A 15,383-nucleotide genomic window follows, 5' to 3' on the forward strand; every position below is an offset into this window, starting at 1 on the left:
GACGTCTTATAGAGGGTGTCAAGAGTCGGAAACTGCCAGCTGTTCTGACATTTATAGACTTTAAGAAGGCTTTCGACAGTGTACATCGTGGGAAAATGCTAAAGATTCTAGAAGCTTACGGCATTCCAGTCAAAATCGTGCAGCTTATACGGCTCATGTACGAGAAGACAATGGCCAAAGTCCTAACTCCAGACGGAGAAACTGAATTGTTCGAGATACTTGCAGGTGTGTTACAGGGTGATACCTTAGCACCTTACCTCTTTGCAATAGTCATCGACTACTGTATGAGGCAAGCCATAGGCGATGATGCGGAGCGACTTGGACTCACCCTCGAACGTAGAAAAAGCAGAAGAGTGGGGCCCAAGATCATCACCGATGTGGACTTTGCAGATGATATAGCACTTATATCTGAGGACATGGACAAGGCTAACGAGTTCCTGCTCAGAGTAGAATCGGCGGCAGCAAGCGTGGGACTACACATAAACGAAGGCAAGACCAAGGTCATGACACTGAATATGGAGGATCGATCTAGCGACCTACAAAGTCGATCCGGGGAAGCCATAGAAAATGTAGATGATTTCATCTACTTAGGCTCCTGGATTGAGAGCACAGATAGGGAGATAAGGGTTAGAAAGGGAAAAGCGTGGGGTGCCCTACATAGACTGAAGGATATCTGGAAATCCAAACTCTCAAAGAGCCTAAAGATTAGATTGTTCATAGCGGCTTGTGAATCAGTACTGCTCTACGGATCAGAAACCTGGACACTGACAAAGGCTCAAGAGAAAAGTTTGGACGGGACATACACAAAGATGTTGCGTATGGTGCTGGGTATCTCATGGAAGGACAAGGTCAGCAATATAACTTTGTATGGTAGCCTCCCAAGGCTGTCAAACAAGTTACGAAGCAGGAGATTAAAAATGGCGGGACACTGCATCCGACATCCTGAGCTACTTGCCAGTGATTTAGTCTTATGGGAACCTACGCACGGTAGAGCACAGCAAGGCCGACCAAGACAAAGCTACTTGTCTATGTTACTGAAGGAAGTTGGGACAAACTCTAAAGAGGAACTGCGAACCCTGATGCGGGACAGGGATATATGGAGGGGGTTTTCTGGCGTAGATCGGACTTAGCTCCGACATAGTAGTAGTAGTAGTCTAACATATAGCCCATCACGTTACTTAGCACTTTAGTATTTCTCTAACATATAGCCCATCACGTTACTTAGCACTTTAGTATTTCTCTAACATATAGCCCATCACGTTACTTAGCACTTTAGTATTCCTCTAACATATAGCCCATCACGTTACTTAGCACTTTAGTATTTCTCTAATATATAGCCCATCACGTTACTTAGCACTTTAGTATTTCTCTAACATATAGCCCATCACGTTACTTAGCACTTTAGTATTTCTCTAATATATAGCCCATCACGTTACTTAGCACTTTAGTATTTCTCTAATATATAACCCAAGGCTTAAAAGGCGGCCCTTACACTTAAGTAGCTACCTCCACCTTTCACCGTCCTAACACTACCGTAACATCAACCAATCACAATTGAGAAACACGAATCACATGACACCTCCATAGCCGTCTGTGGCTTCAATTGTAAATATGTCTGTCTGATCCGATTTGTAAGGTACGAATGAACTTGAGTTTAGTTCCCATATTCTAAAAAACCTTTGCTGACTTTATACCTTTTAAGTAGTGAAACTAATTTAACGCGTTTCACTTTGAATCAGAAGTCTAAATAAGTACCTGACTAGTCCTCTAGATCCCGGTAAACACCTACCATATCATGCTCAGTTAACAATAGAATGATAATAACTTAATAAGTGAACAAATTGTTATATGTTATCTGATAACTTTTACTTTTCTCTCACATTTGTGTAAAAACATTCGCCGTGCTGAAAGAAGTGCTTATTATTGGAGGGGCTATAATAGTAATAGGACTGTAGTAGTAGTGCTACTAGGCGAGGTGCGGAACATTTAATAATATCTACACTTAAAGAAGTGCTTATTATTGGAGGGGCTAGTAATAGGACTGTAGTTACTAGTAGTGCTATTAAACACGTAACCACGTAAAGGTTAGTAACCACGGTCACTAAGTAAAGGACCTAACCCTTGTATCACATACCTAGTTCCTATACAAAAGTTATAGTGTCGTTACGCAAAATATCACAATGTTGCATCACAATTACCGCGCCCAGCCTATTGTGACACGTACTGGTTACAATTCCACAACACCTGTATAAACTTGAAAACAAACCATTGTGCCTTTATTTTATTGTAAGCCGCTACTCTCTTTGTGTTTACAACTGCTTCACAATTTGAAGCAGAAGCTCAACATTCCATTTTACTTTTAAATAGTTTTTCATATTTCCCATTCTTGACCTGGAGGTGGTGTTCATCAAAATATTCATTCCTTTTATTACTCACCAGAGGGCCTTTTAGTTGACCTTATATTATCTTTAGTAACCATGGTTACCTAGTTACCTGGTTACCTGGTTACCTTATATTATCTTTAGTAATTGCATATTGACCTATTTCGGTTCTCCACGATCGACATTGATTACTTTAACCGGTTGTTTCATTTGTATCCACCTGGTTACCTGGTTACCTGGTACCCACCTACCACTTCTGCATGATCTGGTTGTTTCACTTGTATAAACCTACCAATTACTTTCTTACTTCTACATAATCTGGTGGATTCGTGTAGTATTATTGAGTTTCACGATTTGATGTTTCTTTCATTCAAATTTCTGATTGTTTCTGAATAGACTCAGTAGAAATTTCGATAAGTTATTCAGCTATCTATTTCCATTAGAATCTTTCCTCACTGAGTCTGAAAGAATTACTTTTACATAGTTACACAGTACTTCTACCTTTCTACATAGTTTTTCCTATTCTTGACCAGAAGATGGCGTTTATCTCTGGAGTTTTTAGTGCTTACCCACAAAACTTCATCAACAAAGAGGACCTCTTGAGACTTTTCGAGCATGAATCCTTTAATTACAACCAAGAGAAACTGCAGAAAATTAAGAAGATTATATTCTCAATGAATATGGAGGGGAGACCTACATGTGTTAACTTTAAGCAGTTTTGGGAGGATCTGGACGAAGATAAATGTCCGTGTACGATAGAAAGACCCAGTCCCGAGAATCTCTTCAGAGGAGCTTCCTTTAATCCCAGTATGGGGGACAGGGCTATTATTTGGGAGTCAGCAGTGAAGGTTAGTAACCAGGTCACCAGGTAACCAGGTAACCAGGTAACCAGGTAACCAGGTAACCAGGTAACCAGGTAACCAGGTAACCAGGTAACCAGGTTACCAGGTAACCAGGTAACCAGGTTACCAGGTAACCAGGTAACCAGGTTACCAGGTAACCAGGTAACCAGGTTACCAGGTAACCAGGTAACCAGGTTACCAGGTAACCAGGTAACCAGGTTACCAGGTAACCAGGTAACCAGGTTACCAGGTAACCAGGTAACCAGGTTACCAGGTAACCAGGTAACCAGGTTACCAGGTAACCAGGTAACCAGGTTACCAGGTAACCAGGTAACCAGGTTACCAGGTAACCAGGTAACCAGGTTACCAGGTAACCAGGTAACCAGGTTACCAGGTAACCAGGTAACCAGGTAACCAGGTAACCAGGCAACCAGGTAACCAGGCAACCAGGTAACCAGGTAACCAGGCAACCAGGTAACCAGGCAACCAGGCAACCAGGCAACCAGGCAACCAGGTAACCAGGTAACCAGGTAACCAGGTAACCAGGTAACCATGTAACCATGTAACCAGGTAACCAGGTTACCATGTAACCAGGTAACCAGGTAACCATGTAACCAGGTAACCAGGTAACCAGGTAACCAGGTAACCAGGTAACCAGGTAACCAGGTAACCAGGTAACCAGGTAACCAGGTAACCAGGTAAGCCTGCTGCTTCTCCTTCTCAGCTAGATTAAATAAACGATTATTCAAATATTTTTAATCTACATTTCTCCTAGAAGCTACCTAACTATTGATCAATAACATTTCCAGGAGCTAGCACTGAGAGCCGCAAAAGGACTGATAGCCAAAACTAAAACCAGTCTGAGTGATATTGACTGCGTTATCACAAACACATCCAGCGGAGTGATGCTGCCTAATTTGAGCACTTGGTTACCTCAACAATTAGGACTCACCAACACCAAGTTAGTTTTTAGCAATGTATCTGATTGTAACATTGCCATGGTTACTAACTCCTACAATGTGTTACCATGGTTACTAACTCCTACAATGTGTTACCATGGTTACTAACTCCTACAATGAACATCATTCTCAGTTGAAATTGTCAAAGTTTTTAAACTGAAGGTGCATTCATGCTCTCACCCCCCCCCCCCCCCCCTCTCAGGTGTAACTACTCGCTAGATAACACGGGTTGCGGAGGTGCTATCACGTGTCTAGATGTTGCTAGATCTACTGTCCTCTCCAACAGAGCTGACTGCGTCCTGATCCTCACGGTGGACTGTGCCAGCACTCACATGAACACTGACCAGGACCTGGACATTGAGGGGATTCTACCTAACCTGCTGTTCGGGGACGGAGCTGCAGCCGTGCTGGTCACTAACCAGGAAGAACGTGGTGCCTGGAAGATAAACGAACCTAACTGTATTCTGATGGAGAAGGAAACCTGCAACTTGATCAATATGCGAGTAAAAGAGACTGGTTACTATCTTAACCTCTCTAAAGATCTAGTACCCAGTCTCCACAAGGGGATATCTGAACAGTGGGGAGGTGTTTTGAAGAGCCTGACAAACACATCAGATCCAGCTGAGTTGGAGTGGCTGATACATCCTGGAGGGAAAGCTATCCTGGATACGTTTACAAGACTAAGTCCGCCTCTTACAGAACACTCTATACGTCACTCTCTGCAAGTTATGAGAGAGAAGGGTAACCTGGTATCCGCTACTCTTATATTTGTACTGGAGCTCATGCTCAATCAGCCAGAGAAGGACTCAGCTTGTCTTGTAGGACCTGGTCCAGGTCTGGAGATCAAGTTCCTGTCTATAGAGCGGGTATCCTAGTTACCTGGTTACCTGGTTACCTGGTTACCTGGTTACATGGTTACCTGGTTACCTGGTTACCTGGTTACCTGGTTACCTGGTTACCTGGTTACCTGGTTACCTGGTTACCTGGTTACCTGGTTACCTGGTTACCTGGTTACCTGGTTACCCGGTTACCCGGTTACCTGGTTACTTGGTTACTTGGTTACTTGGTTACCTGGTTACCTGGTTACCTGGCTACCTGATTAACTGGTTACCTGGTGACCTGGTTACCTGGTAACCTGGTTACCTGGTTTCCTTGTTACCTGGTTACCTGGTTTCCTGGTTATCTGGTTACCTGGTTTCCTGGTTACCTGGTTACTTGGTTACTTGGTTACCTGGTTACCTGGTTAATTGGTGACCTGGTTACCTGGTTTCCTGGTTACCTGGTTACCTGATTACCTGGTTACCTGGTTACCCTGTTACTTGGTTACTTGGTTACTTGGTTACCTGGTTTCATGGTTACCTGGTTACTTGGTTACCTGGTTACCTGGTTACCTGGTTACCTTGTTACCTGGTTACCTGGTTTCCTGGTTACCTGGTTTCATGGTTACCTGGTTACCTGGTTACCTGGTTAACTGGTTTCCTGGTTATCTGGTTACCTGGTTACCTGGTTACCTGGTTACTTGGTTACTTGGTTACCTGGTTACCTGGTTACTTGGTTACCTGGTTACCTGGTTACCTGGCTACCTAGTTAACTGGTTTCCTGGTTATCTGGTTACCTGGTTACCTGGTTACCTTGTTACATGGTTACGTTGTTGCCTGGTTACCTTGTTGCCTGGTTACCTTGTTGCCTGGTTACCTTGTTACCTGGTTACCTGGTTACCTGGTTACCTGGTTACCTGGTTACTCAGAAGTAGAGAATATTAGTTTATTAGCTCACGTTAAAACAATAGGAGTCTTTAGTAGATAGTTGTAATACCTTATCGGTCATAATTAATATCACGGACAAGTTTTTCACGGATTAAATTTTTCACGGACATAATTATTCACGCTCATGACCGCCCAAAAGTGCCCAAAACATTGTGAACATTTTTGGTGATTTTTATTAAGTGTTTTACTCTTTTTCTGAACTCTGGAATGTGACTGAGGACTGAGGATTGAATATATTTTTCCTAGTATACTAATAAGCTAATATAGTAATCGGCTACACACATAAATCTACATTTTACTCACACTAAAATTAATGGAAATAATTACCGGACTTTATTATTCACGGACCTATACCACAGACATTCACGCTAAGGTATTCGGCGTGAAAGTAATGTCCGTGATAATTATGACTGATAAGGTATTAGCTGCATTTAGTAGATAGTTGTGTTGGGAATATTAGTTTAGTAAGAATAGTAGAAATCCCAATCTTTAATTGATATTTTTAGACTTTTGGGTTCAGATCACAATTATGCTTCCATGATTTTCTGTGTTTTAAATGGTATACTTTTAATTAACCAAAGAAATTTTAGTCTTTGTTTTAGCGTCCTTCGATACTTAATCTTGCAACTTATATCGAATATTTTAAAGTTTTAACTTCCTTATCAAATTTACAACTGAATAAAACAAATTGAGTTGTAAAAACAGTCCAGAGACTACAAATGTACTGATTTTGAATAAGAATCATATTCGCACATTTAGAATTTATACCCTACAAGTATCGGGGTGGGTAATGGGTATGTACATTAATCAGTTTTTTACCGCAAACGTACGAGCCGGACTCATATGATTCAATAATAACGAAAATGCAATAAATTAATAATGTCAAATGTCTGTTTTTACAGTCTCTAATCGCTTGAAGAGAAGTCAGCTTCATCTGAAGCAGAAGAAAGCTAAAATAGCAGCTAGGATAACTATCTGAAGCAGAAGAAAGCTAAAATAGCAGCTAGGATTGATGGAGCACCCATCATCGTCAGGAAGACTGCTTCTCCGTACAAGTACTCCTGACCAAGCTGTAAGATGAAGAATAAAACACAGCCGAAACTTTCTGCACTCAGCGTTAGAGCGTACTTCAAGGATATATCTCTGGAACCTGAATTATATGATATTATTGTACCAGTACAGTGTACAACAGGGAAGCTTGTTTTGGTTGGTAACACTTGAAAGTCGTTCATATTGTGCTAATCAATACCCACCAAAACATTCTTGGCATGCAACATGAAATACGAACATGGCTGTGCAAACATTCGTCCAAATCGACCTACGACCCAAATCCCCCATCCACGCCACTGCCCTCGATTTTTAACCATCCTTTACTTTTTTAAATAGTGGATGGAAAAATAGAAAACTTACCAAACAATTCTTGGCAGGCTGGAGCAATGCAAGTGAAGATACCCGCACAGAAACTCACTATACAATGTTAGCTAGATAACCCCACTTGTCCCATTTTGAGTAGTGAAGGGCTATCGTCAGAGGGCCCTGAGTGAAGGTTAGGGTTATTGAACTGTCATCTAAAATTTATTACTAATTATGGATTCACCGAAAAAGATATTTTTACATGGTTCAATAATCTACCATCGATAAAATAAACCTGTATGAAGAAAGCAACTGTGTATGTAGCACGAGTTCCGAATCTATCAAGAATTAAACCCCAAGTCACTCGTCCAAAGGCATTAGCAACAGCTCCTGCCAAATAATCAGTTAGTGACGCTCTGGCAGCTAGGTAACCAGGTAACAGTGATAACCAGGTAAACTAGGTAACAAGGTAACCAGGGAAAGGTAACCAGGTAACCAGTGAATAGGTAATAGGGTAACCAGGTAACAGGTAACCAGATAACCAGGTAACCAGGTATCCAAGCAGCTGTCATGTAAATTATAAACATGTCTTCATCGTGGTGAGAGAATATACAATCATATGTTTCTTAGTATTTTAATCAATCCCTGCTAGATTGAGTTAAAGTTATAAACGTGGTAAATTTTAGCAAATTCAAACCGCAATTCTTACCCAATGCTCCAACAAGGTTGAGAAACTTGTCGTCTTTTATCGCTTCTATTCCGATAAACTTATAGAGCTCGGTTGAGGTCAGCAACGTCTGAAGTGGAAGGTAAAATACCCCTACCATGAATAGCACAAAAGAGTAGACACAGACAGAAGGGATTGTAATTAATATATGAGCTATAATATAGTCTCGATTTACCTTCACGCAATTAATTCCACATTACCATAGAAAGGATGAGGAGATAAGGTAAAGAATGTATAATATTGGGAGAGTTCTGAGCATTTTCTTTGATCCGTATTCGTTATCCTATGGTTTTGTTTCTGGGGACAGTCAGTTCAAACACTCTCAAAAACTGTCACCAGATAGAATATCATCCTGAGTGCATTCTCCTCGGGGTGGGGAGGACGCAGAACTAAACACTGTATCAATGTTCCTGAAAAGAGGAGAGTTACTATAGTAACCAGTTATAGTATCTTAGTAACCTAGTTTTCTAATAAACACTCTGAAAAGAGGAGAGTTACGATTGTAACAGTTCTAGTAACCTAGAACCAGTTCCATTAAACACTCCTGAAAAGAGGAGATTTAACTATAGAACCAGTTTAGATATCCTATGTAACCAGTTTAATAAACACTCCTGAAAAGAGGAGTGGTACTATAGGTAACCAGTTATAGTAATTAGTAACCAGTTCTAATAAACACTCAGGAAAAGAGGGAGTTTACTATAGTAACCAGGTTCTAGTAACCAGTAACAGTTCTAATAAAACACTCCTGAAAGAGAGAGTTTACTATAGTAACCAGTGCTAGTAACCTAGTAACAGTTTTATTTAAACACTCCCTGAAAAAGATGAGATTTACTATAGTAACCAGTCTACACTCCCCCCAGTAACTAGAACAGTTCTAATAAACACTCCTGAAAAGAGGATATTTAGTAATATAATAATTTTGGACTTTCTTGTGTCAATTTTGAATGACTTCTTAATGCTTGTTTATTACAATGTGACTTGACGGTTTAATCTAAATAATGTGGAGACACAATCAATTGTTACCGACCAGGTAAGAACATGATAGCGATTAGTGCCCGGCCAGACCAGCCAGATATCCTGCGTGTCATGTGCTTAGTAACAGAAAAACCTATTAACAGTTCTATAACTAGAAACCTAGTTACTATAGTAACACTCCCTCTATAGTCTATATACTAACCAGGTAAGAACATGATAGCAATAGTGCCCGCCCAGGCCAGCCAGATGTCCTGCGTGTGCTCGATAATGTAGTCGTCCAGAAACAGCATCTCCTCTCCCGAGGTAGTGTTCACCAGATCAGGCCTGAAAAGAGTAGAGTTAGTAAGTTACTATAGTAACCAGTTCTAGTAACCTAGTAACCAGTTCTAGTAACCTAGTAACCAGAAACAGCATCTCCTCTCCCGAGGTATTGTTCAGACAGCTCAGGCCTGAAAAGGGAGAGTTAGTAAGTTACTATAGTACCAGTTCTAGTAACCTAGTAACCAGTTCTAGTAACCTAGTAACCAGAAACAGCATCTCCTCCCCCGAGGTAGTGTTCACCAGCTCAGGCCTAGTAGAGACATTAGTTAGAAATGATTGTAGAGTTACACCTACACTTACAGTAAATCCCCGATTTACTGCAGCTGCCTCCTTTCCCCAAACTCCGCGGTAAATTGGGGTTTTACTGTACTAGGGTCATGGGTGCTTGACGATATGACCCAAATGTTTAGAAAGGATTGTTGACCACATTTTATAACTTATAAGAAAGCCTTTACAATCTGGTTACTATAGTAACCAGTTCTAGTAACCTAGTAACCAGTTACAATCTGGATGTTGTTTACATCGATTGAGCATTAAACAGAAACTTGAATAAATATAATTAGATAAATCGCTGAACATTTAATAACTACTTCTGACTTACTCCCTGTTTAACGGGTTTATCACAGCAGAACACATAACAGATCCAATCAGACCAGACAACCCCATAAAGAAGCCCATAATACCATTTGCAGCTCCACTCTTCCTCGGATTCCATTCTGATAGCCTTGCAACCTAGGGGGAAGAACAAGATACAAAATACGAGGGTAACACCACCCAGCCGGTTAAAAAGTAATATCAAGTAATGGAATTAGGGCAACCTAGAGGTAAGTTATTTACCGCGGTGTTTGGGAGAAAGAGAAAAGCCGCGGTATATCGGGGTTTGCGGTAAATCGGGGTTTTACGGTATCAGTATCACTGTTACTATTACTGTAATATCACTGTTACTCGGTAATGTTGTGACAGAAATTATCTGGGCCGTGCAAAATTTCGAGGCAACAGTAAAAACTGTATTAACTGAAAGTTTTATTCTTTAATGAAGTAATGATGCATAAACAAATTATAATGGAAACATAACAAATAACCAAAAACGATAATTTGGATTTGTGGCGCTTATTTGTATAAAACTTAGTTACCATGGTTACTTACGTTGCAAACATTAATCTGTCCACCTAGTGTTCCTATGAGAACAGCCACTATTGTCAGAACTGTATAATTACTGATGAAATAAGAGCAGCCGACTACAAGCACAAAACCAGCTGACAGCAGGAAGTTGAGAAGACGCACGTTCATGTAGTACTCCAGGATACCGGATAAAGAACCTGTAAAAAATTTCCTTGTGTTTGGATTTTTCATCGACGAGTTGATATACGTAACTGGATGTAGGGAAATTTTCGTAAAATATATTAAAAATGGAAAATACTAAAAAAACCTTTTTTCAGTTGTAACTGTCACCAAAATGTTATCAGATCGAACGCAGAAATTAAATCGAACCGGTTTGATTTAGGAATTAGATCGAACGCTGGCGCGAGATACATATACAAATACATTGAAAGCCGCGTCGCGCGTTCGATCTAATTCCTAGATCGAACCGGTTCGATCTAATTTCTGCGTTCGATCTAATTACATTTTGGTGACACTTGACAGTTATGTCAACTGTTGATTTTTGATGATTGAATACTGAAAATAAAAATTGCCGCGATAATAATGCCCACCTGTCAGCGTGATTCCCAAGAGGAGAATAACGGGTTAAAGAGCCATGGCAGCCTGGCTGGTTACCTGGTTACCTAGTTACCTGTCAGCGTGATTCCCATGAGGAGAATAACTGGTTGAAGAGCCATGGCAGCCTGGCTGGTTACCTGGTTACCTAGTTACCTGTCAGCGTGATTCCCATGAGGAGAATAACTGGTTGAAGAGCCATGGCAGCCTGGCTGGTTACCTGGTTACCTAGTTACCTGTCAGCGTGATTCCCATGAGGAGAATAACTGGTTGAAGAGCCATGGCAGCCTGGCTGGTTACCTGGTTACCTAGTTACCTGTCAGCGTGATTCCCATGAGGAGAATAACTGGTTGAAGAGCCATGGCAGCCTGGCTGGTTACCTGGTTACCTAGTTACCTGTCAGCGTGATTCCCATGAGGAGAATAACTGGTTGAAGAACCATGGCAGCCTGGCTGGTTACCTGGTTACCTAGTTACCTGTCAGCGTGATTCCCATGAGGAGAATAACTGGTTGAAGAGCCATGGCAGCCTGGCTGGTGACTTTACCCGTGGTGGCGTAAAACAGAGAAGATAAATATGGTAGGAGAGCTCCGTAACTGAAACGTGGAGTTGCTATATCTCCGAAGTGTGGTCATAAGAATATTAATTATATCTGTATCTTGCTTTAAACATTTAGGACCCTTTTAAAAAACAGTTACAGCTCTTTTGTCGGTCGTTTTATAAAGATGTTTCACTTTTGCTTCCACTTTCAATTGTAACAAGTTTATTATCTCCTTACACTACTAGTTACCATGGTTACTAGCTACTAGTTACCATGGTTATACTACTAATCTAAATATGATACAAACCGTGCTGAATGCTGATTACCTGAAAAAAGGAACACTAAAAGCCATAGAACCAGCACATACACACGACATTACCAGCCAGTTGTAATGGCGTGCACAGCACGAACGAGAGGCGGGCATGGTTCTGTTTCTTATCAATTTTACAACCATGTATATTGCATTGTACTGATAAAATGTATTCTATCGGTAAAATCATGTATTTCATTGATAGAAATCAATTTTATCAATAAAAATGGGTTTCATCAATAAACTGATTTAAAGTTAAATTTATCTAAACGGAGATTATAAAATCTCGTGAACTCAACACATTATTTTAACTTAATGAAACTGACCAAAATAAAAAACGATTGGAGTAAATCGTTCAGAAACGTTATTCAATTTCAACTTCAACTTTGCCAAAATCCGAATGAGATTAGATCAGGAGAAATTAGATCGGTTGTTTGCAACAAACTGCTCTAATTCTACAGGTTCGAGTAACAAAACATCAAAATTGTAAGGCTGTATAGTGTGCCAAAATTTACCAATTTAAGCCTCAAAGTCTGCTGATAAATTGCAGGACATTTAATAGGCTAGATCGACAAAGGTAGGCCCCTTGCCAAGTTGGCCAAAAGCCATCGATTATTAAATAGACATCTAGTCTTTTGGTAGGCTATATTACTAAAAAGAGATGGGTTACCTGAAGACATTTAGTCTTTAGGTAGGCTAGATTACTAAAAAGAGATGGGTTACCTGAAGAAAGGAAGGCCAAAAGCCGTAGACCCGAGACACACACAAGCTAGCACCCACCAGTTGTAAAAACTAGCAAAATATGAACGAGAACCAGCCATGATACGAGCCATGACGATAACGAAATGTTGGCTTTTCCACAAAGAACAACTCTTTTTAAAGCGCTGATAACGGTAGTTGACAGTTCATTGGTGGGTGCTATTCTAAAATACAATTCTTATCTGTTTCTCTGCGAGGGAATTCTGTTATCGCTGATTTTCCTACCACGTCCAGTGATAACAAGTTACTGTTGACTCTACAATAAGTTATTATCAGTGTAGAGGAAGCAAATCTTCTGTTTTGAGGCAGACAGTAGTTGTCACTAGTTGTCACGAGTTGTCACTAGTTGTCACGAGTTGTCACTAGTTGTCACGAGTTGTTACCGAATGGTGGCTTCATGATGAGATACATCTATATTTCTATTTTCATCATAAGAGGAACATAATGCTATTTTTATTTTAATCTCTTCTTATTTTCACAAACATAAAACTCATCTGATTTTAAATTTTTGGAAACTAGATTTGAAAGTATTAAACTTGCACGCCGTGACTTTTTGCAACCCTGCTATTCGAGATTGTGGGCAGATGAGAATAAGGCATATATAATAAACATAATATATAATAATATGTTATCTTTTATTTTCCGGTATTCCCACCAGGCATTTCCATTTTTCAGAGAAACAGATGATAAGCAGACTTTATTAAGTTACTACATATTTACCACGGTAACCATGGAAACTCTTTTACCGTACGTACGCTTCAATACTTTTATATAACCTGAGTTATCCTGGAAACTGACCAGGATAAACATTTTTCTCAGGCCGTATTTTGAACGAGCTATGATTAACACTAACCTTCAGTGCAATGGATGATATTTATATATAATCGCGACGAAACTAATAGTTTCCACACTCATTAGTTTACACTAACACAGGGCTCCCCTGTAGTAATAAGTAACTGGTTACTAGGTTACGAGAACTAGTTACTACGTTACTAGAACTGGTTACTAGGTTACTAGAACTTGTTACTAGGTTACTAGAACTAGTTACTAGAACTGGTTACTAGGTTACTAGAACTGGTTACTAGGTTACTAGAACTGGTTACTAGGTTACTAGAAACGGTTACTAGGTTACTAGAACTTGTTACTAGGTTACTAGAACTAGTTACTAGGTTACTAGAACTGGTTACTAGGTTACTACAACTGGTTACTAGGTTACTAGAACTGGTTACTAGGTTACTAAAACTGGTTACTAGGTTACTAGAACTGGTTACTAGGTTACTAAAACTTGTTACTAGGTTACTAGAACTGGTTATTAGGTTACTAAAACTGGTTACTAGGTTACTAGAACTTGTTACTAGGTTACTAAAACTGGTTACTAGGTTACTAGAACTGGTTACTAGGTTCATAGAAATGGTTACTAGGTTACTAGAACTGGTTACTAGGTTACTAGAACTGGTTACTAGGTTACTATAACTGGTTACTAGGTTACTAGAACTGGTTACTAGGTTACTATAAGTATAACTGGTTACTAGGTTACTAGAACTGGTTACTAGGTTACTAGAACTGGTTACTAGGTTACTAGAACTGGTTACTAGGTTACTAGAACTGGTTACTAGGTTACTATAACTTATTACTAGGTTACTAGAACTGGTTACTAGGTTATTAGAACTGGTTACTAGGTTACTAGAACTGGTAACTAGAACTGGAAGCTGTGGTCGTGGTCATTTTGACCACGACCACAGCTTCCTACGAAGAAGAACAGAAGAAGATATTTTTATAAGTTTGCGTTCAAACTAAACATGCAATAAAAAACGTTCAGCAATTTAAACAACAACAAATGGTCCCTACAAGTTACTAATGGTCCTCTCCAACGCGAAACCGTTTTAAACGGACTAGCTGAATTATGGGATGGGGAGGATTGAGGAATCATCTGGATTCAGCTCCATATCTAGATAAATAAATAGGCTGGATCTCGGATTGGTTCGCACCAGGCCAGGTAACCAGTTAACCATGGTAACACCAGGCCAGACCTTATCAGATTTCTGGTATGCTAGAGAGAAGATTATTCACTAATTTAGCGTATTATATATAAGTATATACGGATCTCAAGATGCAGATCCGTTCATCACCAGTATTATACCTTATAATAAGGTTAAGAAGTTTTTAAAAAAGCAAAAAGTAAGGAAGATGGTTAAACTTAAAACGATTAATACGACCCGTCGACCCTAACAGAAACCGAGAATAATGATTCATTGTCATTAAGTTTGCGTGTTCAAGTTTTGCGAAGGAACCCTGCGTTTCTTATCTTAGCAGTCGTCTAATTTGAATTAGGTGAATGTTCCTCCGTTTATTGGTACTAGATGTATGTAGGATTATATAGCTCCTTATATGGGCATCACGTGTAGGATGATTTAAAATTTATCTCTTATTCCGTCTAAGCCAGGTGTTGGGCAGTTCATTGTAACCAGGTTACCAGGTTACCAGGTTACCAGGTTACCAGGTTACCAGGTTACCAGGTTACCTGGTCACCAGGTTACCAGGTAACCAGGTTACCAGGTGTATGTAGGATTATCTCTTATTCCGTCGAAGCCAGGTGTTGGGCAGTTCATTGTTTGAAAGGCACAAAAATGTCGATAAGTAGATCTAATTACAGCGGAAATCCATGCGTCATTATTTTATGTGTGTAAGCTAGCAGCTTTCTGCAGATTCTGATAAAGTGGTAATTACCATTTCA

The 15,383-nt window shown here is 40.0% G+C and overlaps 2 protein-coding genes across 2 annotated transcripts; one reads left to right on the forward strand and one right to left on the reverse strand.

The window, feature by feature from the left end:
* The first annotated feature begins 2,345 nt into the window (after positions 1-2,345).
* On the forward strand, positions 2,346-6,776 carry LOC134822070 (uncharacterized). The gene is made up of 3 exons (XM_063832929.1): positions 2,346-3,229; positions 4,033-4,184; positions 4,385-6,776. The coding sequence occupies exons 1-3, from the start codon at positions 2,918-2,920 to the stop codon at positions 5,055-5,057; spliced, it is 1,137 nt and encodes a 378-aa protein (XP_063688999.1). The 5' UTR covers positions 2,346-2,917; the 3' UTR covers positions 5,058-6,776.
* A 2,424-nt stretch (positions 6,777-9,200) lies between these two features.
* Positions 9,201-11,174, reverse strand: LOC134822459 (uncharacterized). The gene is made up of 4 exons (XM_063833557.1): positions 11,117-11,174; positions 10,471-10,643; positions 9,926-10,056; positions 9,201-9,327 (listed from the first exon to the last, which is right to left on the reverse strand). The coding sequence occupies exons 1-4, from the start codon at positions 11,160-11,162 to the stop codon at positions 9,201-9,203; spliced, it is 477 nt and encodes a 158-aa protein (XP_063689627.1). The 5' UTR covers positions 11,163-11,174.
* Between the last annotated feature and the right edge of the window lie 4,209 nt (positions 11,175-15,383).

Source organism: Bolinopsis microptera, chromosome 10 (assembly GCF_026151205.1).
Source record: "Bolinopsis microptera isolate Bmic1 chromosome 10, MBARI_Bmic_1.0, whole genome shotgun sequence".
Classification (NCBI taxonomy): Eukaryota; Metazoa; Ctenophora; class Tentaculata; order Lobata; family Bolinopsidae; genus Bolinopsis; species Bolinopsis microptera.

Coding starts and splice junctions, on each gene's coding strand:
- LOC134822459 (XM_063833557.1), bottom strand. CDS start 11,162: ATGGCTCTTCAACCAGTTATTCTCCTCATGGGAATCACGCTGACAG. Junction 10,057..10,470: donor GACAGATTAATGTTTGCAAC/GTAAGTAACCAT, acceptor TCTTCCCCCTAG/GTTGCAAGGCTATCAGAATG. Junction 9,328..9,925: donor ATAAACCCGTTAAACAGGGA/GTAAGTCAGAAG, acceptor TACTCTTTTCAG/GCCTGATCTGGTGAACACTA.
- LOC134822070 (XM_063832929.1), top strand. CDS start 2,918: ATGGCGTTTATCTCTGGAGTTTTTAGTGCTTACCCACAAAACTTCATC. Junction 3,230..4,032: donor TTTGGGAGTCAGCAGTGAAG/GTTAGTAACCAG, acceptor TAACATTTCCAG/GAGCTAGCACTGAGAGCCGC. Junction 4,185..4,384: donor TTAGGACTCACCAACACCAA/GTTAGTTTTTAG, acceptor CCCCCCTCTCAG/GTGTAACTACTCGCTAGATA.